Here is a 23,302-nt window from a genome sequence, read left to right as displayed (position 1 = left end):
ATATAAAGGCTATTGAAGAATATGATCAATAAAATATAAAAAAAAGATCAATGAAGTAGCTTAGTTAGTAGTAGAGTTACTGCTGCGTCCGCATGTGTTCATATGGATACACCCTGACACAGTGTGCTAAGCTCTGTTACTTTTGGATAAAGTCTGGCCAAAAAAGGATTCTGTAAATGACATTTTATCCAGATCTTCGTTGGTGACAGATAAAAAAGCTATGACGAGCGTCGCAACGTATCTTTGCGGACCTGTCGTGCTATTTGAAAGACGTAGACCGACGCTGTTGTAACAGACGATCTCCAAGACTCAATTTCAAAATGGATTCAAGCCCGGCGTAATGGCGAGACTGTTGAACAAAGAAGTTGTTTACTCTTCAGCAGTGAAGATCGCCTGGTCATATAGGCATGGCTGTGAGCGTATATCCCCTTTATTTACTTGACACAGATATTATTATAACTGTTCTTACTTGTGTGCGGGTTATAAAAGGAGATTCTTTGAAATATTGGATAGTCGTTTTGCACATAAGCAAATAACTATCAGAGATACGTACAATTTGCTGGTCGTTGTGTAACTAGAGCAAGTAATAGGCTAATCGAAAGGCCAGAAATATGTCTCTGATTCGCCAGAAGTTTTACCAGTTTTTTGCTCCACCGAATATAGGGAATTCGTAGCTGATTTTGTAGAAGAGTATATGACATATAACGTTTATTGTTAATATGTGCGAATGGTGTTTTCTTCTTGATAAAGTACGGCTTCCCCTGCAGGTTGATTAAACGGTTAGTTACTTCGATTCGTATCACTGTTGTGGTGGAAAAAATTCAGTTGATTAAGATTTTGTTTTATCATTGCTGCTTGAAGACCCCCCAACCTTAAACACCGACAAATACAACACACAGGCCACGACTATAGTAAAAGTATTTAGAATAACGGATGATTGCTCAATGGCTGGTGCGCCAGTCCGACCCAGTCGTACTCTCATCTACCTTTGTATATACATTCGTATGCTTCAGACTGTGCTCGATATTACGGTGTCATTTATATGGGTTAAGCTGTTACAACATCTACATTTTGGCCAGCCATAAAAAAAAACTGTACTCCGATATCTGTTTTTCTAATAGTCAGTGCACAACCGAATTATCATAATGATCGGAGTATTTGAGTCAGCCGAATATAGCACTTATAGCATACTGGTCTCGTCTCAGCGAGGTTTCTCTCAGACCCAGTGCGGTCTCGTTTCAGATCTCTGTCTTTCAAATATCTTGTTCCAGTTCTGGGAAAGAAACTATCCGCCACAGTTGTATAAAGCACTCTCTAATAATTGACGCCAGGTTAGGCATGAACTAGGTTCGTCTTTATTTTTGTTTTCTAATGCCACGTTTCGCTGCTATCACTGTGTGAGCCGGTTGCGGATTTTCGGCCTTTTGTTCTTAGCATAGACGACTTGCCTTCATTAGCAGTTTAATATGGAGTGGATCTTGCTAGATTTAGCTGTGGTCGTTCCAACAGACTTATAATGACTCGAACAATCAACTACTACTTTATCTTACTTTCTTATTATGTATTAGTTATTCGGCGGTACAAATTTTGCCAACGGTCAAATTTTACCTAACCTAGTATATTTACATACCTGTCAGTTATTGGTTACAATGGCAACGCACGCAAAGGGCTGTGCATTAAGCACCTAGACCCTGGCTCCCCTATGAAATACGTAAAACTGCAGTCTGTTCGTTGGCTTCTGAAGGTGTCAAACCGGGCGGAATGCTTGCCTTCTAATTTATTGGTTACTATAATGAACAATTTAGCATCTATATCATAGCTCTACAGTAATTCATATGAAAAAAAAAGCTTTGCTCATTTCTAAGTTCGACGAACATCCATTTTAAATTTCTGGGCATCAATACTAAACTTAGGAGCACGTAGTGGTATAGGTTTCAATCCGGGCCTTAAGTATCGAACGTAATATTCAAAACATTTTATTAGTACCGAATAGAAAGAAACATAGTTGCGCGCACTCCTTGTATAGAACGCCGCTTTTTCCAATGATGCTGTCGAATTTTTACGAAGTTCGAATTAATCGATGTCTTTTTCTCTCGTTTATTTCGTTTTCATAGCGCCAAGCAAATAAACGTTTCGAGTTGGTCGTTCTGTACTGCCGGTATGTATTGTTTCAGAGGGTTCACAAAGCGGACTTCTTCTGCTCAATTCGGACCATCACGTGTTTTTAAGTTTACAGGGGAAGCATGTTGTCAATGTAGCACCGCCGGAACGCTCAATCTAGACCACCTCAAACGTTACTAGTTTCGGTAATCAAACACACTGGCAATGCACAACTGGACAAAGTTTGATACACTGAACTGAACATTTGTAGAGATCTACCATTTAACTGAAGTTTCTCTGAGTAGAATAACGTACCAACAGTGAATCAGGTTAGTTTGCAGCTATTGGCGTGCACTGATGGTTAAATATGAGAGGCTTTGAATGTTGCCCAAGTGTATAAACATGCCTGTTTAATTCACAATTAGGGACTGGTTTTGGGAGCTGCATGGGAGCAGTCATCCCAAGCGACCGCTTCTGGTTTTGTTGTTGTCGGCGTGGGAGGACTTGTGTCAACAGGCCAATCGTGACATGTGTAACGATGTTATTACCTCAAAAGTATAGTTTTTAAATAACACGGAAGGAGACCTATGTTTAAAAAAGCAGCCTACCAATCAAATCTTCGAACAGTTTACCCTAAGGTGTACTCGAACCTCTAAACCCCCGATTTAGGAGACCAATGGCTTACCCATCGGGCCATGAGGGTCGTGGGAACCATTGTCAGTATGTAGAACTTGCGGGGCAGTTCTATAGCCTTTGTGTGAGATTTCGCCTGTGCTGCTTGAGCTATTTATTGCATTTGGCCAGTAGCATGCCTGCAGGTCGTCTTACCTTGTTATTCAGCAGAACCGGCAGTGAGAACGTTTTAAATCTATGGATTTATGCAGACAGATCGCACAAAACGAAGCGCCAGGTCATTGCGTAATATGCATGTTTCACATACCTATCCCATCAATCTAATTACCCTTACCGGATTGTAAATCGTATGGGTAACTGTAGTAACGTAGTGGAAAGTAGAACTTCTACGTTACCACAGTCCTACGACTATATGCATATTTCAAGTATATAAATAATTAAAATAAATTAAATCAATTAAGAAAGATCAATAAACATCAAGACTGTATGCTTGTAAACAATGTCGTTTCGCAACCAATAGTGCTTTTCCTAGGAGTAAACATGGGTTTCAAGAAGAAATGGTTTACGGATACTGGAAGCTGGCTATATATATGTCATCGTTAAAAATAATCGGTATCATAGGAACAGAGAACTTAGACCAATGTATTCGTCAAGAATTTTTCTATTAGAAGGTCTAAATGAGCTCACATCAATTCATCGAGTGTTGGGAAAATATTTGTTGAACACGATCGTGTCGTAGGCCTGCAAAAACAGGCTAAATGGGCCACTCATAGTTACATGAAAAGAAGTTATTCGCCAAAAATACAAGGAAAGTGTTTTTTTTTTTTCTGTCTGGGAAAAAACTGTCATTACGACTAAATAAAAACGATTTTTATAATAATTCGCTGTCAAATTGGGAAGTTTGACAAATGACACGAAGTCGGTTTTCGAATAACCGAGGGACATCCACAAATTGCGTTTCATACAAAAAGAACAGGAGCAGTGATAACGTGCGCGCCAAATCAACGCGACGGACTGAAGCCTATTTAATTATCGCATAATTTTGGTATAGTTATCTATTTTAGATTCTGATCTATGATCACGATTATTCGAAATGTAGTATCGACTACGGTGTGCTAGTAAAGTTGACCAAATATCCTTAATTACATGCAACCACATGTTATACGCCGTTGACAACAACGATACGTCCTTAGTGTAAAAATCTGATATAATTCGGTATATACATTCATTTGTGCGATCCCATTGGATTGTATTCGGTAATTATGGGCCAAGACCAAAGCTCTTGTACTAAAATATCGCCTATATATCATCGTAGTTGAGTTTTACCATAGACCGTCTACATTGTCCAGATGATCTTACCCCCTCATCATAGATATCGTGGGCAACTCTTCTATGCTATACGAGATCATCCATATTATGGTCCGCTCTGCAATGGAACTACCGATTTGATCTCTTTAGCTAGGCTAGTACATATTTGTATCTGATAGTCAGTTTTTATACAATTCCTATACCGTCCGATCCAACAGATTTAAGATGAAACAAGCACTGCTGCAGAACTCAACTTACATAAGTTAAGTCACAGATCGAGTTGGATTTATAACCTAAGCCCGCGACATATTTTGGGTATCTCGTGTTCCTGACCTATAGAAATTTATACTTAAAGTAAGTCAATATGATCGACTGGTTCCGTAAAAAAAATCGGCTGATCTGTGTGCTTCATAAATGATCATATACTAAAAACACTAGAAAATTCTTTATTTGAGCGGTTTCAACTCATTTCTCTCATGTTTGCATATGCTTCAATACGAATAATTTTCAGCCAGTGAACAATGGGGCCTCTAGAGCTTGTACGCTACATTATATATCGTATGGCGTTCTACATTTGGCGGCCCGTATTAAAAAAAGGCCGTTTCAGCGCATTGTACGACATCCTTTCATTTGCCCCTGACAAAAATGGCGTTATAATCCCGCAGAAGGAATTTGAAGAAGAACTTCCCCGCCAAACCGAAAAGGAACCACGCGAAAACTACCAAAGTGATTCAGTTCAGATCTTTGGCCAGAATGCAAAAGGTCAAATACTGCTGGCATCAATACAGCGCCAACCTGACGGTAGGTAGTTAGATCACTCTGCAGCCATATGTTATTCTAAATATAATTTAATCTAGGTACTTTTTATCAAATTAAACTTTCTGCGCTTGCTACCATTCCCGAAGACAAAAACTGCTGATTTCGTTTTTTTAGAGTTTTTAAGGTTTAGAGTTTAAGAGTCAATTAAGGCAACACGATCTTTTTGTATTGAACCTAACAATTTGATATTAGGTCTTTTTCTTACTACCCTGTGCGACTTTATTGTTAAAAAGAATTTTTCCGATATACACACTTCTCTTGTATTTTTCTTCTCGGCTAATAATAGAACCTATTTAACTGTAGGCCTTGCAATTGCTAGCCTTTACGTGCGACTCGTTTGTGGACGTTCGTACTGTTTACCTCAACCAATTCAAGTGGACACATCGAATAATGAACACTTTATAGCTGGGAGCTTACGAATTACCTGCGTTCATCCGATGCGAAGGTGGAGGGTCGCGTTCAACGGAAACCTCAAGGAAGTTAACGCTGAGAATATCGACCTGGTTCACGTCAGACTCATAGCCATGTGAGCTTGCAATAAGTGCCTTTATTCATATTAGAATTATCTCTCGGATATTTCTCAAATGATAAAGAAGTTTTTAAGAAGTTATAATCTACTTTTTCGTTCGTTAGAGAAAAAAAGTGATTTTTTATTATTCTGTACATTTATAAAATGGCTTAACATTACGTTTTAACTAATGAAATTTTCAAAGGCTTTCATCGAATCCAACCTATACAAAAATAGAACTTCTTCCATTTACACAACTAAAACCTGTATTCATGAAAAAGTGTATCAATCTAGTGTTGATTTCAACATTAAACTTTATTTTGGAAGGTGATCGACCTTCAAATGGGCAATGGCTCTTCACTAGAGAGAACTATGAAGCGTATAACATCAACCGTAATTAGGTAATAATTTTAACAATAACAATCTTTCTTTGAATGTCGTAGAGGGAACCTTGCACACGGATGCGCAGATTTTCAGTCATACTATAACGAAAAATTCTTGGCGCGCCAATTGGCTCAAAAAGCAGGATTTCGAGCATTAAACCGGGACGTCCTGCGAAAAAGCTTTAGATCATTGAATGCGTATTACCAGCGTTTTAGCTTTGCAAGTAAGGTGTTCGTCGAACATGGTGAGCCAGAAGAAATGTATATATTTGGCTACAAGTCGCGCTTTTCTGACACAAATACAGTCATCAAAAAGTCTGTCATCGCATTTACGGAGGTCAGTGAAATTGGATAAGTCGTACGTAAAACGTGACCGAAATATGTGGGTATAGCGTATTTCGCCCCAGTTAGTGTTATCCCTACTGCTAAAGCCTCTTACAGATATCGACTAATGTAAGTGTCACTGAAGGATATAGTATCATCTTCTGTCCAACTTTTCCATACCTGTTAAAAGGTGGTTGTATTGCAGAACGGCATTTCATCGGTTTTGGGAATATGTGACCTTCCCGACATTATGGACAACCTTATCTTTGGATACATCAATCTTCCATGCCGGCAACAAAGGCCATTGGAGTTCTGTTCCCCTGTCGGGGAGTTTTTCGAACCAGGGAAATTATCAGTAGAGATAGGCGCAGGTAAGATGTCTAAATTGACTTTCTGAAACAAGTTCTTCAACTTCGACGTAGATTGTTAGACGCAGATTGCATTATAAAGTCGGCCAATAAAGGTTGATTTTTACTATGACAAAAAGTGGCTGCAAAATTAGAGTCATTAAGCTAACGTTTGTCCTGTTTCATTTTCTAGATTGTTTTAAATCCTTTCGTCTTGCTGTACTGGAAGTAACGGATGTAATAGATGAAGTACAGCGCTTTCAGGGCAGCTACTGGAAACGCAGCTCAAAGTTTTGTAAAATTTCTCTTGACGGAAATGTCGGACACGCACTGACCTCCGATTTTACAAGGTACTTTATATATATCAATATTTTACCTATTTAACACTATATATATAATGTGTATATTCGATTACTCATTCGAAGTATAATTAGTGGGTTGTAAACATCGTGGTCTAGTAAATATTATCTTAAACTTCTACTTACATTTCTAGGGAAAAGATCCAGCTTTCTTTACCGGTAGTGCCAAGGTATTTACCTTTATCCCAAGCTTCACCATCGTTACGTCCACTGGTGCTCCCATTTCAAGAGCTGGCTTGCGTCCATAGCCCATTAACTGGAGGCAAGGGTAGTTCATTAGCCGTTTTGACGCAGATTTCCCTGGATCACACAGGACTGGTAAGAATGGATTCAGAATTCGTTAACATTCAATTAGTGGCTACATATATGTCTTTCTTATTTCGCTAACAACTTTGGGCGCATTTTTTATAGTTTTGTATTGATTCTTTATTAGCTATCGCTTTGGAAGTTTATCGAGCCTAAATTGTCTGAATTTGCAGTTTCACGTGCCTCAGGGAGTCTGCGTGACAACGGTCGCATACGAAGAATTCGTGTCGACCCAGGTCGTAGCCAATGCACTGAAAGATCTGGAAGAAATCGTGGCTTCTAACCCCACACTCAAGGATTTGCGCGAAGCATGCAATAGGTAAACTTTGGAGCCACTAAACGCACTTATTGTTGAATTGTAACTTCAATTAGAAGTTAGAGTTGTTTAGTTTGCTAATTGATATTATACATATCCTCCAGAACTTTGCTTAACAAAGTTCTTAAATCGACTGTTTCGTCTCTTGTGAGATGCTAAAGCAAAGATTTTAACCACCACGAATGAAGCCAATAATTAGAAGACCAATCAGATTTTCAATTGACAGGTACGTGGGTCGGAATACGTGTGGTCCTTTTATAATTTGGTTCCGACAGGATTGGCTCTATTGTAGCTACGGCAGATTTGCTACCGTCAATTTCATCAGTGTTATTGGAGAACATTAAGCCATCCCTTCGCTATGCTGTACGCTCATCTGCATGTGGGGAGGATTCTGAAGAAACATCAGCTGCAGGTCAGATGGAAACTATCTTAGGTGTCGAAGGCCCTCAACAGGTACTCCAAGCTGTCACGCGTTGCTGGGCCAGTCAGTTCTCATTTACAGCCGTACAATACCGTAGGTTTGTATATGTATTTAACAAAAAAGCTTTTCTCGTCACAGTAAATCGCATGTAAAGCCGACCAGTGCAAATAGATTTATAAAAAAAAGGATGAAAGAACTGTGCTGAAAGAGAAATTGGACAGGAATTACATTTGTATTCGTTGACTGTACTATAGGGCTTCGTCGTTCTTTCAAAACGGCCGAAGTCCCGCCAATTCGATGACCCGGCTTCACATGACACTCCTATTTTCTGGGTACAGCACGCAGAAATTACGAAAATTACTCAGGAGTCACGTTAAGTAGACCTATAAAAATTAGATTCCTAGCTTCATCCTCAACGCGACTCAGTTCATCTTTAATACTCTGAATCCTAATTAGTTCCCCGTTTCGGTTGGCTTAGAACAGAATCATTATACCTCTTTCTATCTATGTCTTTATTGTAATTGGTTCCCAGCATGTCAGAAGCGATATTGAAGACAAAAAATTCTATTCAAGAAATCCTGCACATGGTACTGATATTAGTCCTACAAATTAAGCCAATATTACGGAGTTTACTACCTGTTATCAACCTTTAAATTAAAACAGTTACTCTATTGGCCGTATTAATCCATATGCGAATGTACAGACATGATACTATGTCTTTATTTTTATTTTATATATATATATATATTTACTTTATTATTATGATACAAATATTTTCGGATGTAGGCGATACGGTCAGCCAGTAAATGTTCCAATGTGCGTCGTTGTCCAGGAAATGATATCGTCTGAGATATCTGGCGTTATGTTCACCGTAGATCCAGTGTCTGGAAATCCCCGACATATAACCATTACCGCTAACTACGGAATTGGAGAGGTACCTATAGAGTTCCGCCATGTACATAGCTAGCACCAATTTAAAAGTCCCCATAAAAAAAAAAGTGTAGATTTCTGTTCCACTATTGACCAGTATAGCAGATGCATAGTTTAAAAAATGCTTGTGACTATCATTTGCGGTTAAAGAGATCGGCTTGCAACTAGTGGCTTAACAAGCGTCATGCTAATGACGCGACTAATTTTATTTAACATTTGAAGAGCGTCGTATCGGCAGCAGCAGACCCCGATACGTTTGTGGTGGCTAAGACTCATGACAGTCAAAAGGTAGAATTTGTTTGCGAAAAATTGGGTGAGAAGAGGTTGTCAACAGTTCTGTCTGGTAAGTATGGCGAGATAAAGTTTAAACTTTTTCCTGTATAATTTTACATATTATACAGCGGATTTCTCAAGCAGAAAATTAGTCATTCGAGCCATTGCGTTTTGCTAGGTATCAAGAAACTTGGAAACCCGATAAGATTTCAGGTTTTTCATTTCATATTTGAGCTATTTTTGTTTTCCGTTGTCTGTTCTTGTATCTTTAATAAACAATAACATCAGGCTGTTATTCTCGAATTCATAGGAAAATATACATCTACACAAATGAGTAATCAACTAATTCAACGAATTTTTTTTATTGTGGACAGTAGACACAGGAGGAACACGGAATATAACTGGGGAGACACGTTCATCTGAGGCTTGTCTTTCACGTGAACAAGTTCTTCGGCTTGGGAAAGTTGCGCTTGTGCTGGAACAAGCTTACGCTGCGCCAAGAGACACCGAATGGGCCTTTTTCAAGGTAACAACTTCACAAAGAGTTTACCGGACCTTCCAAACCATACGATAGATTGACTAAGTTCCTATTTATATTGGAACTCGCTTCGCGTTAATAATAAACAGCTTGGCAAACCGTTTATATATCCGCGGAACGTTAGACACAAATCCAATATATTACATAGCTGTTTGTTCTTTTTAGGATATACTGTACATGTTGCAAGCTCGTCCGATCACCTCACTGGACCAGATCGATACGGAGTTCGAGTATTTGCATGAGTCCGACCAAGGATTTGATTCCGAGATCGATACGCTTTCCAAAGCTAATGTCGGGTGAGCCATTCGTATCACTATTGCTATCACTAATCATAAATTTAGCTAACAGCTTACGCCTAAAATGCCGTTGATCTGTGAATCGCCTGCAAAATACATATTTTTTCCTTTACCGATGTCAGGTCGAACAGTTCGGAATCAGTATCATCATTAATTTTTTCAGCATGAAACTTTTAAGGAAATTGGTTTTAACACTACGTAATCTGACGCATTGTTTTCCTCGCCTATCCAAGGTAGTAAGGATCTGTGAGCTTTGCGACTGATCGACAAGTAACTATATAAATTAGTTTTATGTTACCACCGTATAGATCGTAGCCTTGCTTTAAGGGCAACTGCTACGTCTTTCATCGGTGCCCATCATCCTACAAACAGATTTATCTCTTCTAAGACACTGATTCTTAGAGGTTCTATTTTCCAAGAAAAGCATTGAAACAGTGACATGTTCTCGAATCTTTTGTTTGGGTCTTTCGTTCAACTCTTTACTATGCTGAGTGATAAGTGTCCTGGGTTTATATGCGGCTTTTCTCTTGCTGTTACCCATATGTATAACGCCGAGCTTCATTCAAAGCATGTTGAAATTAAGATTTTTTTTCAATTCCTCTCGCGACGTTCTCTTTTGAAAAACATAATTCAGACTCGAGACAGCTTTAAATAAACGGCCGACTCAGAGTATACTTTTTAATTTAATTTAATTCGACAGTATCTAACTGTTAACCTCGTTCGGTCAGTGAAACTGTAAGAGTAGTAAATAGAATAAAGTGCTACGTTCACTATAAGCGCGTGCTCGATTGTATTTTTCTACGCTATATTAGATTTTAATCATTTGATGTGTTATTTTTAGTGAGGTGTTTGGAGGCAGCATGTCTACACTCGGTCTTGATGTCATCGACAAAGCTCTGGTTCACAACCGGGTGCGTATCCGTTGTGAGAAACATAATAACCCGTATTCACTCGGAATATTGTTTGCTTGAATTGACCTGTTGATCAGCTTGTGCAACATAGTTCCTTTTTTCGACCTTTTTTTTTTTTATCTATTACAGTGAAAAAAAAATCTCTAGAAGGTCTACCTGAGAAATTTTGGTAAGCACTATATACTCTTAGCCTGTTAACACACCTTACAATCGTTCTGTTAACAATTACAGATTGCAGCGCAGGATCTTAACGGCGAGAAGCAGCATACATATGCGAAGGCCATGTTTTTATCAAATTGCTACAGTCAGTGCTTCTTCCCTACCTATTGGGTCGGTAAGGCTTGCCTTAAAAAGCTTTTTATGTATGACACATACATTCGAGGTTACTGCCGCGCTAGCTGCTAAGAGCGCCTATAAAAATCAGCAAGGCTCAATTTACGCAATATTTGGTTGCATAATATTTATTCTATATTGCATGTGTGCATTATCTGTTGTAATGCGTTTTTGTTTTCACACTTTGTGCTATGTTTCGAAACGGCGGTTTCGAATAAGCTAGCCCGGTTTTTCAGACTACCCAGGAGATGATTTGCTGTCACTGGGTTTAGCCATCTCCATGGCGGGCCGAAGAATTGAAGACGAATGTGTACTCATCTCGAATAGGAACAAAAAACGTTACCAGTTTGCAGGACGCGCCCCACGCGGTTTCTTAAAGGCGTTACGAGTAAGTCCAATGAAATGTTCTCTAATTAATAAACACTATTTTGATATTTAAATGTCCTTGTGCCTTCGTCACTGTTTTATAATGACCATGTTCAGCTATACTTTAGTTACCTTTTATTTCGTGCGTGTTCTTCAATTGTTCAGGGAAACAAGATATCATTTTGAGAATGAGCTATATTAACGAAGAAGTTACTGTACCTTTCACATTTTCGAATATTAACGTTATCTCGTGCCGATTACTGAAAAACAGTAGCAAAACTAACCGCAAGAACATAGATGCTTTGCTATATTAAGTGCTTTAAACCATTTTAGTCCTGTTGGTACGCCGAAGACTCGTTGAAACAAACTAAGAAAATGCTGGCCACATACAAGGCCAAAACTGATGTGGACCGTTTTACGGAAAGTAGGCAGCTTTTTAATTACATTCTTAACGAAATACGCATCTTTCAAACGGTAAGATGGTCCTTCTTGAGTATTCTCGATATATATGTTATTTTCCCTTATATGCAGACACCGGTGTTAATATTAACTGGTAATATTCACGAAAGCTATTTTCGAGAAACGTTTTCGCATTGTTACTATATTTTTTTTAATTTATACGTCAAAAAACTCTTCTTTAATGACGATTTTTATTAAAACAGGTTGTGTTACAATTATTTCGATCGGTTTGAAGTATTCACTTATTCGAAAGGAAGCAATCCCAAATCGAGCGATTATAGATGAAAAACACTCTCGGACAAGTTACCCTTTAAATGGTATAACATTTTCTTGTTTTGTCGTATCGCTTGTAGGCCATGCTCAGCCATGAGAATTTCATCATGTATAATTCGATAAGCAACGTTGCAATTCTTAGTCTGCTTGTGTATTACAACAATGGAGGTAAGTGAGGGAACTTTACAGACATTAGTTGCTCTAGATTCGATAGGACAGTATATAGAAGGCATTTTATGGTTGTGTGGCTTAAGAAACAAACTATGAAAATATCTTTTTCTTGTTAGTAGTTTTAGTAGAGGTCCATTTGGTTCCCACTCTGAAGTGCTTTGCTAGTCGAAGGTTACCGCACTGCAGCAGATTAACAAAGTAGATTCCTGAGACTAAATGAGCAAATTCTTCTAATATAGTTTTTGCCAACTTGACAGGCTTACGTACACATAATCTAATAATATAAAAATTTAAAGTCGTTCGCTTCTGAATTGATGGAATAATAATAATAATAATCGAAGATTTTATTTCTTAGAGGTTACAAAAACTGTCTATATCTCATTATTCGTTTTCACTAGCTTCATGTAGTATAGTTGTTAGATGCTCGCGAGAGTATCACTTCGTATGGATACCGACAATGAACAGAATTCGAAATCTCGTTCTCTACGATACCTCTGATCGTTTTAATTTTACTATTACCTCTTTTAGAATGGGATCAAAACGTTTATTCCGATTTTGCTGCGTTAACGGCATCTTGTCAAGAGTTTGTTGAGTCCGCTGGCGTCCCTACTTCTATGGCTTGCCTTGCACAACAAGTGGAGAAACAGTTTGGAGAAGAGTTCAAAAAGTTGAGTTTTGAAGATGCTGACAAAACTTTGCGTGATGACCGCGGTGAAGCTGGTAGACTCTTTAATAAGTTCCTCGATGAACACGGGCATCGCTGCATGCGAGAGGTACGTGACTAACCATCAAGCGGAATCAACACTGATATACATTCAATTATGAATGTGGAAAGGTAAACATTATTCATTGAAGGGATATTTGAATCAAACTATTTTAGCCCTTTTAAAAAAATGACACTTCTGACAACAATATTATAGGTTCAAAAAACAAAAATAGGTGACAGCAAGGACCTGACGTAGTCCTTTTTGGTTTTCAATCAAAGCCTTGAAAATGTGACACCATCTTGTGCATGAGCAATACACAAGAAAGATTCTGCATTTATGCTTAAGCTGTCAAAAATAAAGGAATAATAATACGATGTTCTTTCCCAACGCGAATTCAACGATAAAGTACCTAAATAAAAATAACACAACAAAATTTAACAGGTCCTTATCTCCTTTATTGATGGTTATTGTGATTATTTTAGCAACTTAATGACAACTAGTTTGTTAACGAGGAGTGCTTTATTGGACGGTAATATGCTTCGTATGCTACTATTTGATAGATCTAATTCATGTATTCTATTTGATATTTTTAGTTGGACATTCAAGCGAAGTCGTGGTCAATGGACTCCACATTACTGATAAAATCTCTTCAGGCGATGGTAGGATCTATCAGAACCTCAAGTGAAAAAAAGAAAGTTCTCACCCATGACGAGCTAATCAATACGCTCAACATTCGCTTACCGAAGATATGTAGGTCAGTTTATTTTTAAAGCGGCTTCATAGGGATTTCCTTTTTAGGAAACGGTTCTTATGTCCACCGATTTAATACTATGGAACAACCAGTTTCATGCATTTGCTCATAGTAACAGAATTCGTCACATATTTGATTATTTCATATTGAAGTATGTAGAAAATGCCTGAAATCTCATTTTAATGACCCAAATTAACAACGTCTCCGTATAATGTTTTTGTGGGCGGTCATTAAATTACAGATTTATTTTGAAATTTATTTTGAGGCGGACGCAAAAAGGAATTGCACGACGCGAGACTGGAAAATCTCTTCTGGTTATGAGCAACGATTTCCTACGCAAGTATTTTTATCGACTAGGTAGGATGATGGTAAGTATTCGAAAGAAGCACCTCGTACAAAGCAGTATATGAGCGCCTATCGATAAGGTGCGCCATGGAACAGGCTAATCCCCTCCTCGACTGAGCCTCTATTTAAAGAATTTTTTATTATTTCTAATTCCGGCTCATTTTTACTCTTCGACAATGTTTCAAATTTGAGACAATATAATTTTCGCCTTGCCGATACGGCAAATTAGCACTGATTCTTGCTTGCCTCAACTCAAATTATCCTTACCTATCATACAATGCAGTTACTAGCTTTTTTAATACCGTTGAGTATTTATGATATGATACATGTGCTTTCGACACTCCTTTTTCACAGTTGATTGTAGCTCCAAAATGTTTGTGTGAAGCGTAAAAATCTATTCTGGTATTATACATTAAGGGGTAACAAAGTATAATCGATTACCGAAAACAGGTAAAAGATGGGCGTCTACCTGAAGAAGACCTTATATTTCACTTAACATTATCCGAGATCCACGAACTTTTCGAAACTCGTGCGCCTAAATATCTCATTCGAGCTCGTCATCGACGGACCAACCAGAAGGCTGCGGCAATAGCAATTTTTCCTGAACACTGTATTGGTCGACCTATCCAATGTGTATGTAACCTAACTGTGTAGTACACGCCACCGAATACAATATGATCTTAGATAACACTGCCTCTAATTACTACTTGAATATCTGTCGTACAATATTAACACGAACATGTGGTAGCATCGGAAAATAGGTGCAGCTACAGAGAAATCGATAAGAACAGCAGTGTGACATCGCTTCTAGAGCACATAATAATACAGTCTGTTGTCAATTGACGTTTCCTCAGTTGAATGCGGCAAGAGGTGAGCTTCCAGTGAAAATGGCTGCTGGTACGCTGATGAGGGGTACGCCTGTCTGCGCTGGACAAGTAACAGCTCCCGTTCGGGTTGTTTGCGCTCTGGAAGACGCCGGTCAAATTCAGAAGGTATATCGATTGGGACGTAAGCATTTTCTAGCCTTCATCTGCGTGACATGGACAAAGAAGTAATAGAGTGTACCTGAACCAAAATAAAGGAGAGAATTGCGCAGATTCAAGTAATCATTCTAGCAGCATCCTTTCTTTCAGGGTGACGTATTAATAACGTACGCAATAGACATCGGCTGGTCACCGTACTTCCCGTTACTCGCTGGAATCGCCACCGAGCTTGGTGGAGCCATCTCACATGGTAAGAGCACGCTGGATAATGTCACTTAAGACACCAAATCGACTAAAGCAAAATTTTCAAGAGGTATTAGTACCAATAAAATTGTTGCTTCGCAGAAGTTTATCTTGGAAGTATATATAATAAGAGTAATTGAATAAAAATTATAATTCATTAGATTAAGCTTTTAGTAACGGCGTGCGTTTGATAAGCAACAACCGTATACTCATTCACGTGTACAAACAATAAGTATCAGTGAATCAGAGAGGTATTATATTACTGACTTTATTATATCACTTGGTAAAGTATTGCTATGTCAAGTATGACAGTTGGTTTCGTCTCATCTTAGACTAGCATAACAGCTCTTACACCCCGGATCGACGTTTAACAGCATCTGTACGTTCGTTTTGCCTTTGTTTTGTAGGTGCCGTTGTCGCTAGGGAATATAGCCTTCCTTCAATTGTGGGCGTGCACGGCGCTACTCAAGCGTTCCAATCTGGCCAGATCGTGGTGCTGGATGGGTTAAAAGGCACAATCGGACTAGTTGCTGACTGATAGCCTAGTGGTCTTATTCCGATCATCTTGCTCGGCTATTAGACATGTAGTATAGTGCAGGTGACGGCCCGCAATAGCTGTGCGCGATTATCGCTGAAATATCTGATTTCTGTAATGGTGGCATGGTACGCGTCGAACGTATTTAGATCACGTTCAATCAATCGCTTTTCGCGGAATAACGCAAACGGCGGTATATAAATGTGTTCATTACTTCAGGTGGTTATGCATATGCATCTACCAGAATAGATTTTCTACAACTTGATTTTCAAGAGAATATATATGTATTTGTTATCGTGCGTGTAATTAAAAACAGAGAGGATTTACTAACTCTTCGAAAGGATCATTTATAGTAACAAATATAATGGTGGAAATGGGTCGAGCTTTCATTTACCCTTCAATTAAACGAAAGTGCAAAAATGCAATTATATGAGGTAATATCAAGTTAACATTACCTGCATATGCGGGGCGTTCAAAAGGCTGGAAACTTAGGGTCCTTTAGACAGAATATAAAGAGCAAACAACTATGCAACGCTTCGCCTTCCGCAATGAAAAACTAAGGCCAGACTTTTGGCTAAACCTTCTACTGAAAGAAGATCCTTAATGCTGAAGAGAGTATTCCCAAGACTTGTTTGCACAGTAAAAATAACCAAAAATGTTTCAAACAAAAGAGAGAAAGAAACGAACAATTGGAGTTTATGGTATTATTGAGAAAGTTCTAAGGGTCCTTAAGGTGCTTCGCATTAATAAACGTAAAAGCAGACAAAATAGGTCGTTTGCACTTTTTTTCGCACCCGTACTGCTCATACTAATTCAGTACATTATGCTTGCATGCCGGACATAACGTACATATAAAACCGTATCATTTGGATACTCTTATTGTTTGTAGTCCGCCCAGCTCAGGCAGGTAATTAATTTGGCAGGTAGATCTGCACATGTTAGTGATTAAAGAGACTGCTACATAACAGTGAGCTGTACAAATTAATTGTTTTAACTTGACGCGATGGCTATAATCGTACTTGAACTCACGGAAATGGATAGCTTTTTTTTTTTTTTTTCTAAAACAACACCAAATAAATAGGTTAGTATAGCTTTAAATATAAGTTTTCATTAAAATATTAAAATTTTTCGTTAAAAATAAGTTTTCGGCACTGTAAGCAATTGAGTTATTGCATTCATGTTTACTATATCAAGCAACGTGCTAACATAAAGTGAACAGCATACTTCGGTATAGGGCATAAAATGAAACCAGCGTTTTAAAATTTTTCGTTTGCGACAGCGTATAGCATTGGATCAAACGGTTTTTTGTAGTTCGCGATAAAACCGGAGGTATAAGACTAAAATTAATAAAACAAATATAGAGACTTTTAATAATAACAATCAGAATGACGAAACAGAGACGTAACTAAATGGTATTGCAGTCATCTGTTTTAATTGGGTAATACATCTTCAACTTGTAGTGTTCTCAATTCCGGTGTACAGCCATTTTAATTCGTCCTGGGGATTAGGCGTCTCAAGTAACGCCTAACGGCGGTTAGCCGGACGCAAAACACGTAAAGACATACCTTTAACGTTCACACCTGTCGTAACTATAAAGCTAGATTTGTATTCGACATGCTTATACATGTATGGCTATACGTAAAAACTAATTATCCTTAATTTTCACGGTTTTCGGTACTGATTTTTTCCCCTTACATATTTCAACATTTGGAATAGAACAGTAAACGGGTTAGTATGTCAACGGGGTCACTAAAAACGACTAAAATTGTAAGGCAAAGCCAAAATAACATTTTTATTAGATTATTTTAAAATGAGGCATAGTCATTATTTCATTGTGAAACACGCTTGAATCGTGTTTAAGAATCTTTTAAGCATAAGTAAACGCTACTCAGTGCGAGATAACAACACATTCTTTCTAGCCACAGCTAATTGTCCTCTCTACAAGAATAGCAGTCTAAAGTATTGGGATGACTTTATATTTTATGCCATAATTTTATACTCCATTGGCGCGATGTAAATGTGGGTAGCCGACAGCCAGGTAGAGGGATATTTTGGTGCAGTTCTACTACTTCAACAGGTAAGGGCGCCTTGATCTGTAGATAAGAATCATCGTATCATTGGCGCCTGAGCTGAGCGATGAAAACAAACTTCTACGAGGCGATAACAGTCGTGTTCGATAGGGACTATTGTTTGAACAAGATAAAAATTTTAAATACAATTAACGATTATTATTATTGTTTTATATGACCAATGGCCGGAACCTACCATGTTGCAATGGAGAAGTCCGCATGCGGTTGTTGTTGAACGGGCTAACTACTTGCTGTGCGTTGCTCGTTATGTGCGTGTATGTGGTGGGCGGTGTTTGAATCGATAAAAAATCACTTTGCCCCTTCTGTTGGGACGCCCTGTGCATAAGCCGGTAATTACCTTAATCATATTTAATTAGTCTAGAGCTTTACAATTTTATTAGTGTAATAATTAATTAGTAGGTATTAATTTAATAGGTAATAATTCTGAAGAAACTCTAGATATTAAAGCAACGACCTTTTAGAATATAATGCGTTGCTTAAGGACATTTTGGAAACATGTAAGGTGCACTGTCGTTCTAAATTCGCAATCAGTTTTTTGTTTAACAATACTAGTTCAAACAAAAGCAAAGTTTACGGATACGTATTGGGTGATTCTAAGATTTGTTTTCAATGGCTCAGCTTGACTAAGAAAGAATCGTTCTAAACATACCTCATTAGTAACTCGAAATCGCGCTCAAAGAAAGTATTGTGCTATTTTTTTGGCGTCTGTATTATTTGGTATCGCCGCTCACTGCTGCTATACGCACACTGTTTGCTTATAGAACCGTTCGAATACGTATAAATTAGTACTTGTATTCTATTTCTGTGTAAGTTGAAAGTTTATAAATTAGCTCTATACCTTCTACCAATGATGATATTAATAAATGTGATCATCTGGGTAAAGCAACTGTTGCAACAAACAGCATGAGAAATTCCCGAGCCCAAGTAGAATTTATTTAATCGACGACATTGCATTAACTTTAGTAAAAAGTGGCACTACTATAAAATGCGCTGATATCAGGAGAATTCTATTGTTGAAGATAGATTTATATCTGTTTTATGCTAAAGTCTACTGTACGCTAACCTTAACCAACCCTGCCTTTGTATTGACGATTTCTGTGCTTTGCATAGGTAACTCTAAAAATGTTTGAAAGACTCTTTTTCGGTCTTATTGGATTATCGAGCGACATCATTCAGGCGGATTCAAAGGGACGTCTAGCTTTAATGCCCGACTATGGTGGATCGAACGATGTTCAGCTGGTTGACGAACTTCTCGAGTTGGGGACGACATATAAATACCTCAGTCAATTTATTGATGAGATTAAAGAAAAAAATCCATATACTTTAGGAACAGGTTAGTTACCTATCTTTGTGAATTTATTATTCATGTCAGAAAAACGCCAAAAGATAAATTTAAACTTTTGCCAAACCCATTTTTATATCATTCGCTACACTTCGGCCACAGGGATGTACATTCGGGCGCTAGCGGATGGACTTTCGGAAGTTTTATGCGAATACCGGAAATGTATAGTGCAATTCGAAGATTATTTCCTGTCACACCCGATGGCCACGTTGTCCGAACTGCGCAACGACCTGTCGGAGTGGTTTCCTGTTTTTCTAGCTCTTCGAAGTCGTATTTATCGCGTTCATATCGAACGAATGCATGGATGTCATTTGCTACGGTTAGTAATGCTATTATTTGCTCTCGCTAAAGTAAAAAAAAACGTAGTTTTGCGTTTGTAAGTGGTATAAACGGTGTTACATGGTTTTCGCCAGGTGATAATATATTCTGCTAACGTTACCCCCGTAAGGCATAGGTAATCGTTTTGATGGAATGATGAATATAATTAGCCAATTAGACTCGCTTTTTCTCTCAACTATGCTATATTATAAATAAAAGCTAGTATTTAATTATGTCTTTTTTAATTCATTGTTTTTTAGCTACATGTTCGGCGAGATGAGAGCATGTGGTCAGGAAAATGTGTGCAAACGTCTTAGCGTACTCGTGGCACGCTTAAACGATGTGCTTTTCGACCAACTTACTTCATGGCTTCTTTATGGAATATTGAAAGATCCACACACCGAATTCTTCATACGGCCTACACAAGATGGCGTTGAGGTGCGTTTTAGGTATAAAAACGGTCAAATTTACTCGAAGAAAAATTAACTCTTCAAGGTATCTACCTGTTAGGTATTTTCATACCGCCAAATGTCCGTACGTTTCTTTTGATCTCATTGGATTGGAATTAAATACTATACAGACTGTTTGGGGGCACCTAATCAAACACAAACAACTAGTTGGGAGCTTCATACCATCAAGTGTTGTAAGTAAGACGGGAACATCAAACTTAGTAATGTTGTTTTTCGAAAGAATACTAGTTTTAAATTTAGAACTAACTAACTTTGCATCATGTTTCATCGTGTTCGATTATTTGTTTTTTGTAGGTTGTTGATGACTTTGTTCCGCTCTATTTATCTGAGCATGCGACAATCGTCAAACAGGTCGGTGGAATTGTTGCAAAATTCAACGAACGAGGATACTTTGAACGTTCAATTTATGGCGAAAAGGAAGCGGAATATGCAAACGCATTACAGGTATATGTATTTCTATAATCAAATGCTTTTTTTCGTAGTAATTTGCTGCAGAACTCTGGTGGACGAAATAGGAAATCCATTATTATTGCGTACGGTTCTCAACGGTATGGAATCGCAGTCTATTTAATAATTTGAGGAACATAGGCTCAGTTTTTGGTACTATAGACACTGGGGAATCACTAAAGATTTACAAATAATTTTTTTCGCAATTTATAGAAGTTTTTATGTTTGACGTAGGCCGCGCGGACGGACCTCGACTCACTTGCAACGGTTCTGGCATCCTTAAACGCGTTCACCTCAGATCACTTGTGGGAGCAGCTAGTTGTGCGACATCGCCTTGAATATCATTTAGATGCCCTGTTGAATACCGTATTTATGGGTCGAGGGGATCTCTTTCTACAGTGGATAGATAAGGTAACTGCGCTGACTACAGTGGAATGATCCGAGCTGTAATCATGTGTTTGTTTAATACAATTCTCTCTATTTTTAAAAGACTCTTAAATCTTATGCGAAAAACTAAGTACCCTGCAAATCATCTATTTGAAAATCCAAATGATTTTCTGGCTACAAATTTGTGGTAGACTTTAGCAATATTTGTGAAAAAAAATTATCTCTTTGGTTTTATGCATTTGCTAACGAACATTTATCCAATACTGTGACTTTTTGTGTAATGGCATGGTATCAGTTATTGAGCCTGTATTTTGTCCCTATTAGGTTCAACCACAATTCGTTTTGCCGTTTGAAGATTCACATTTAACATTAGCCGCAGAGTGTCTAAAGAACTGCTTTTATCAAGCGTATCCTGATGAAGATGCTGAATTTATTGAGCGTATACACTTTGTCACTAGCAAGGGTAACGTCGATTGTGTTAACACAGATACCTGGGCCATCCTTATGCTTGTTTACGATCTGCCCAGCGATTTGCATTGCCTACTATCGTTAAGGGAGCTTCGCTCTCTTGGTTATGCGTTCCAAATGCTGCTTGCCGTTCGGCGCGCTGAAATTGCCCTCAACTCAACGCTTGGCTCAAAGGTGACGGCGCAAGCAATGAAACTTCGCTATGAAATGGATTTCTTCGTGTCAAATTTTGAAAGCTATCTGCACATGGACGTACTCCACGTTAGTTTCGGTAAACTAAAGAAAGTTCTACACGGCTCACAGAGGAGCATCGACACTTTGCGAAAGGCACTGGCAGCATTTGTTCAAGACATTGCGCAAATGGTGTTTGTCAGCTTGCCGAAATTCAAAGAGACTCTCCTGAAAATGTTTCAAACATGCATCCGGTTTCCCTTGTACATCAACGGTGATTTGAGGACTATCGAACAAGAGTTCCGCTCCCAGCAGGACATTTTGCGTCGCTGCTTTAACGTACTTCAAGACCACGCAGCCGCACAGCAAGCCGAAAAACGGAATGAGTGCATCATGAGGTTCCTCTACAGGCTCGACTACAATCCGCAGTACCAGCAGACACGTAAAGAGATGAAAGCTCTGCGAGAGAAACTTCGAAACTCCTCAGCCAGTGCGTCTAAAGAACAAGTTTCCGATGGCAGGATCCCTTGACTCTTAAATAATATTTGGAAAGTTTATGACCATTTGGATAGGATCATTTTCATCAGTATGCAAGTGTAACGCAATAAGCATAGTTCTCACAAGGCATGTTATAAAAAAAACTATATAAAATAATGTATATATCACGCGGAAGAATCTAGTACTCTGGTGTTGCCAACTTTTGATTTATTTAATCCTTGTAAAAAGTGAAACCAGATGTTGTTGTTGTGATACAGCGCTATTTGTCGTTATTTCTGTAAGAGTTCCAAGGTTTACTGATTTCGATTTATGAATAAACAGGTAATTTTATTAGACAATAAAATGTTTTTGAAATAAACATTTTACTAGACTCATCTATTTTCGATTGATTTTTTGTAATATACGTCCTTGTACTCATGTTGTCTCTTAGACCACCTTAAGTCAATGTTGCGATTAACAATAATACGAAATATTCGAACAAAACAGTGTAAATCTAAACAAAATTTACACTATCGTTTAGTTTTCTATATGTGTACTTATAGGATCTATTATATAATGCATGTCATCATTATCTATCCCGGGCACTATCTGGCATTGATTTGTTGTCTCAATCTATATTCTGCGTAAAGTGTTTTAGTTTTTAAGCGCATTTAACTACCGTGAGCAATTGCATAATAACTAATACATTTTTTGGTAATTTATAGTCTAATGCAGTTAGTCTATATGTGGAGGTTTATCAATTTCAGTCAGTATAGTTGATAAATACTTAAGCGTACAGCTTTGATTTGTTTATTTTTAGAACCTGAATGTAATATATCCATGTTATGTAGACAGTTATACGAGCAAAGATACCACAGGTATTTACAATGAAGGAAGATACAAGAATACTAGAATCTACTTGCTTACCTTTGATCTTAACGTAGAGACAAGAACAGTCATTGTTGTAATGTTAAGATGTAATGTCATGTAAACAATGTAATCGCCAGCTTTATGTATTTCAATGTATTTCAAAGGATACTTCTTTCACTATTTTTATTTTTCAATTTCGTCAAGTACACTTTACCTGCTATGGTAACGACGAAAAGTACTACTTTCGATCAATTCCTGTATTAATGATGTAAGTAACGGGATCAATGTTCTATCCTTTGATTTATGTATAGCCTACTATAAGTT

General features: G+C 38.0%; 2 protein-coding genes across 6 annotated transcripts in view; both read left to right on the top strand.

Annotated features, from left to right (window-relative positions):
• Nucleotides 1–16,708, top strand: part of LOC111259076 (uncharacterized) — a 20,323-nt gene extending 3,615 nt beyond the window's left edge. The window contains exons 2-25 of one of the 5 annotated variants that reach the window (XM_022830773.2): nucleotides 4,553–4,842; nucleotides 5,164–5,386; nucleotides 5,812–6,088; nucleotides 6,281–6,446; nucleotides 6,616–6,772; nucleotides 6,916–7,099; nucleotides 7,261–7,406; nucleotides 7,679–7,921; nucleotides 8,611–8,758; nucleotides 8,977–9,097; nucleotides 9,402–9,553; nucleotides 9,731–9,861; nucleotides 10,703–10,772; nucleotides 11,004–11,102; nucleotides 11,329–11,493; nucleotides 11,805–11,945; nucleotides 12,284–12,371; nucleotides 12,903–13,147; nucleotides 13,675–13,835; nucleotides 14,074–14,200; nucleotides 14,628–14,810; nucleotides 15,032–15,169; nucleotides 15,311–15,410; nucleotides 15,811–16,708. In XM_022830773.2, coding sequence (XP_022686508.1) covers nucleotides 4,563–4,842; nucleotides 5,164–5,386; nucleotides 5,812–6,088; nucleotides 6,281–6,446; nucleotides 6,616–6,772; nucleotides 6,916–7,099; nucleotides 7,261–7,406; nucleotides 7,679–7,921; nucleotides 8,611–8,758; nucleotides 8,977–9,097; nucleotides 9,402–9,553; nucleotides 9,731–9,861; nucleotides 10,703–10,772; nucleotides 11,004–11,102; nucleotides 11,329–11,493; nucleotides 11,805–11,945; nucleotides 12,284–12,371; nucleotides 12,903–13,147; nucleotides 13,675–13,835; nucleotides 14,074–14,200; nucleotides 14,628–14,810; nucleotides 15,032–15,169; nucleotides 15,311–15,410; nucleotides 15,811–15,941 — 3,876 coding nt within the window. In that variant the 5' untranslated portion in view covers nucleotides 4,553–4,562 and the 3' untranslated portion in view covers nucleotides 15,942–16,708. Of the gene's footprint in view, nucleotides 1–4,552; nucleotides 4,843–5,163; nucleotides 5,387–5,811; nucleotides 6,089–6,265; nucleotides 6,447–6,615; nucleotides 6,773–6,915; nucleotides 7,100–7,260; nucleotides 7,407–7,678; nucleotides 7,922–8,610; nucleotides 8,759–8,976; nucleotides 9,098–9,401; nucleotides 9,554–9,730; nucleotides 9,862–10,702; nucleotides 10,773–11,003; nucleotides 11,107–11,328; nucleotides 11,494–11,804; nucleotides 11,946–12,283; nucleotides 12,372–12,902; nucleotides 13,148–13,674; nucleotides 13,836–14,073; nucleotides 14,201–14,627; nucleotides 14,811–15,031; nucleotides 15,170–15,310; nucleotides 15,411–15,810 lie in introns of all 5 variants that reach the window. The other 4 variants (XM_022830771.2, XM_022830770.2, XM_022830772.2 and 1 more) reach the window with 4 other exon arrangements.
• A 130-nt stretch (nucleotides 16,709–16,838) lies between these two features.
• Grip75 (gamma-tubulin complex component 4) lies at nucleotides 16,839–22,489 on the top strand. Its single transcript, XM_022830776.2, has 7 exons — nucleotides 16,839–18,357; nucleotides 19,139–19,361; nucleotides 19,473–19,689; nucleotides 19,949–20,126; nucleotides 20,453–20,602; nucleotides 20,840–21,016; nucleotides 21,317–22,489. Exons 2-7 carry the CDS (start codon nucleotides 19,151–19,153, stop codon nucleotides 22,160–22,162), a joined length of 1,779 nt encoding a protein of 592 aa, XP_022686511.1. The 5' UTR covers nucleotides 16,839–18,357; nucleotides 19,139–19,150; the 3' UTR covers nucleotides 22,163–22,489.
• Nucleotides 22,490–23,302: the final 813 nt, after the last annotated feature.

Source organism: Varroa jacobsoni, unplaced genomic scaffold, assembly GCF_002532875.2.
Source record: "Varroa jacobsoni isolate VJ856 unplaced genomic scaffold, vjacob_1.0 scaffold_290, whole genome shotgun sequence".
NCBI classification, from domain to species: domain Eukaryota; kingdom Metazoa; phylum Arthropoda; class Arachnida; order Mesostigmata; family Varroidae; genus Varroa; species Varroa jacobsoni.
Note: the sequence above shows the minus strand (reverse complement) of the source record. Positions and strands in the feature narration are given on the sequence as shown.